Raw genomic sequence first — 3,791 nt, forward strand, 5'->3', positions numbered from 1 at the left:
TGCTAAAAAGAAAAAAAAAAAGCTCCGCAGCTCGTGCAGGCGGCCGTCGCCGTCCCCGCGCTCCCGGTCCCGGCCTTCCCCAGTTCCACGCCCCCCGCCGTCCTGCTCCTACTCGCGCGCGCCCCGAGCAGGCGCCCGCCGGCGCCATCCCCCGCGCTCAGCTCCCGGCGTCCCCGCCGTCCTGCAACGCTACAAGAATGAAGAATCTTTATCATTTTGTTGAGACTGAAAGAAGAACCTATCATGGTATATACTTGTTCCGTATTTTCAACAGTGCCTTTCGCACTGTTTGTTGATTGTTCTTTTAATATGTACTACAACCTTGGTAATTCATTGCATCGGCATGGGGACCATAGGGCAGTAAGGCCCAATACACATATGCACATTTGCACTCTTTCTGAACAGGAAGCTAAATCAATCATTTTTGTTACTCCAAGGATTGTAGATATTCCCAACTTGAGCAGTGTTCTGAAAGATCAGTTAAGCTGACACAGTTATAAGTGCTAAAGTTTTACCATATTGCCGGGGAAAATAATTTGGCCCTGGTGCTCGATTTGTACTTTCTACCATCGTGACTAATAATGTAGTCCAAGGATGACTGGATCACTTTACTGATTATGTTACCAGCCGAAAGTTCGACCATAAATTAGTGCCAAAATGTAGTGGTTCCGTAGTACTAGATCGATGGACCATTCAAGTCAGTATTCCACTGCTAATTCAGCAAGACATTGATAGCTGAAATGATTTGTGCTAGTATTTTAGCTACTAGCAAATTTTCCTTTGAGTTATTGGTCACATTTATCAGTATCTTATATTTGTACAAGATTTCAATGAGTGAATGTTGTCAGTTGTTAACTGGCTATTTGCTAACAAGAGTCACGCAATCTCTGGTTGCACTGAAGGGATCTCGAATGGAAGAACGGATTTTTGAAGAAACAGTGGGAATCTTTGGAAGTTGTTACATGCTCTAGAAGATCAAACAGTTATGCAGACTAAAATCTTCTTTTCTTTTCTTTTTTCTCTGTAAGGAAAAACTATACAAATAAGCCCACTATGTTTCATGCAAGAATTCATGTAGACAACATTCAATACAGTGCAGCTACTGTTCCATCTACAGAAAGATTTATGCAACACACAACCTGACATTTTCCTCTACTTTCAAATATCAAGCAATATACTAGACCAATTCTTCTTATTGCAATTGATACACTGTTGTTTATTGCCGGTCACCATGAGTAGGCTGGGTGATTGTCTTCGTCATCACATGCCAGTAGAGCTTTTACAATTTCATTCATTGTAGGTCTGCTGTTTCTTTCTTCGAGACAAGATAAAGCCAATTTCACCATTACCGCCACTTGCTCAGGATTGAAATGGCCATTCAGTCTAGCATCGGCTATAACCTTGACATCTCCACTCTCCAGCAATTCTTTAACTGCATGCACAAACTGTCTAAACTCCACCTCTTTCCCATCCACTGTAATCCCACTTGAGATCCTATTTCCAGTCACAATCTCGAGAAGTACAACGCCATAACTGTATACATCAACCTTTGCGTCGATCGGCAAATTCAGCGCCCACTCTGGCGCCATGTAGCCCATTGTTCCTCTCATGTGGGTGAGATTGAAACTGGAACTGTCTCTCTTTGAGAGTTTGGCTAGTCCGAAGTCTGCTATCTTTGCTTCGAAGTCTCGGGTCAGGAGTATGTTCTCTGGCTTTATATCACAATGGATTACCCATTCAAGGCACTCATGATGGAGGTACGCCAAGCCTCTTGCTGTTCCTAGTGCTATTTTGAATCGTTGGCTCCATGCAAGTAATCTCTCAGCACTTACATTACCAAATATAAACTTGTCAAGTGATTCACTCTCTACATACTCGTACACCAGCAGTTTGTGTTGACCCTCAGAGCAAAACCCCCACATCCTTACTAAATTCATATGGTTGATCCTTCCGATTATATTCATTTCTGCCCAGAATTCCTCCTCACTATGTGAAACGCTAGTTAGTTTCTTCACTGCCACCACTCTCTTATCTTCAAGTACCCCTCTATAAACAATTCCCGAACCCCCTCTTCCAATCTCTTCCTTGAACTTTCCAGTTGCTTCCCGTAATTCCCTGTAGATGAACATCCTGAACTGGCTCATCACAGTCCTATAACCTTCTTCCATTGACTTAGGTATATTTTGCTTGCTGTAAAGAAACGACCAGCTTGTACCGATAAAGAGCAAGACTAGGGCTCCCAGTATTGCTGCGAACACATAATAAATTGTATAACTCTTGTTGACATCATTCATTCCATACATACTTGCAGATCCTTGTACAACCACTCGAATATCCGGATTGCATGTGATACGGGACTGTCTGGAGATGCTCATATTCTTGGGCAGTTTGATATAGTTGTCGCCAGGAAAATTTGTGGAGCTGTAACCATTGAAGAGTACAGCTTTGGTGTAGCAAAGTCCAGATCCTGCCTTGTACGTGAGAGCTGAGCAGGAGCAAATGTCCAAGCATGTCTTTTTACATTCTTCAAGTGAGACGGACACATTATTGGTCAGATCAAAGCCATAAAAGTCGGTTTGAGGGAGCTTGATGAAGTCAAACTCTTCTGCTTTGCTGCAGCCTTTGCTGAATTGCGGCTTGCAACCTCTGTTCCAGTTTTCCGGATCGGTCATCTCATATCCTGGGGGACATGAACACCTGAAACTTGGCAAGAACTCACATATCCCATTTTGTCCACATAGCCCATGCACATCGCACAATTTTGCTATAGCCTGCCATGATACTATCCAACTCCCATATGACACATTCAGACTGTACATTCTGAGGTTTCCATCAGACCCAATTGTAAGCCTTCGCTTGACTCCATTACCCCAATCAGAAGCCTTAACATTCAGCCCATCACTTGAGAGGAAAAATCCTTCAGTGTCGAGGACTGCAATCCTAGAGCTGTTGTAGCTAGTCCGCCCATTTTGAAACACTGTGTAGTCTGCACTTGGCCAATAGATACTTGATATTTCTGGACTATCATACATGAGGCGTAGCACATTGTCATTGTCAAAATAAAGGCTGTAATAACCGGAGACCAGCTTTGTACCTTTTTTGAGAGTCTGTAAAGGCAGCAATGTATCTGTCGGTGAAGAGAAGCTTTCCCACAAATTTGCACCAGTGTAGTCTTTGATTATGAGGTTGCCGGTGTCAAGAAGGGAAACCACCGTGCCCTCACCAGAGCTTGTCTTGCTCTCCCAAGTTACGGTGCCATTGACATCAGTGAGGACCAAGTTTCCATTATGGTTCAGAGACACCATGGAACCATGGCCATTCACCAAGGACCTGGGGTTTGCAGACCATACAACAGTCTTTTCCATGGTGGTGGTGAACCAGATAGAGAAGGAGAATGCATTCTCTCCAACTTCATAGAAGCCGCAAGAAAAATCATCATTTGGTGAGGTAAGGAAGGTCTGCCTATGCTCTTCTACAGATAAGGATGAGCCAGTGCTTAGCATCGACTGAGCATATGAGCATGGCAGAGCAGTGAGCAATGGAAGAATGGCAAGGAAGAGGAATGTGTCCATTTTTCTTGGTGTTCAGCGAGTTGTATGACCGAAGGTACTGCTTCCATTTATGCTTGCTATTTTCATCATGTATGTATGCATGTGGTCCTAATTAATTTCCCACTTGCTGCGAAGGCCCTTTCATAGAGTCCAATTTGAACTCATGCTTCAGTTTCTTGGTCTAACATGCGAATGGGTTATTTTTTATTTTATGATGATTCTTATCTCAGTCAGTCGTGG

The 3,791-nt window shown here is 43.5% G+C and overlaps 1 protein-coding gene across 1 annotated transcript; it reads right to left on the reverse strand.

Annotated features, from left to right (window-relative positions):
• Positions 1-983: 983 nt before the first annotated feature.
• On the reverse strand, positions 984-3,572 carry LOC119272434 (putative receptor protein kinase ZmPK1). The gene has a single exon (XM_037553925.1). It carries the CDS (start codon positions 3,570-3,572, stop codon positions 1,227-1,229), a length of 2,346 nt encoding a protein of 781 aa, XP_037409822.1. The 3' UTR covers positions 984-1,226.
• Between the last annotated feature and the right edge of the window lie 219 nt (positions 3,573-3,791).

The sequence above is a fragment of the Triticum dicoccoides genome, chromosome 3A (genome assembly GCF_002162155.2).
Source record: "Triticum dicoccoides isolate Atlit2015 ecotype Zavitan chromosome 3A, WEW_v2.0, whole genome shotgun sequence".
NCBI lineage: Eukaryota > Viridiplantae > Streptophyta > Magnoliopsida > Poales > Poaceae > Triticum > Triticum dicoccoides.

Bases quoted from the DNA above. Each gene is read 5' to 3' on its own strand.
- LOC119272434 (XM_037553925.1), bottom strand. From the start codon at position 3,572: ATGGACACATTCCTCTTCCTTGCCATTCTTCCATTGCTCACTGCTCTG.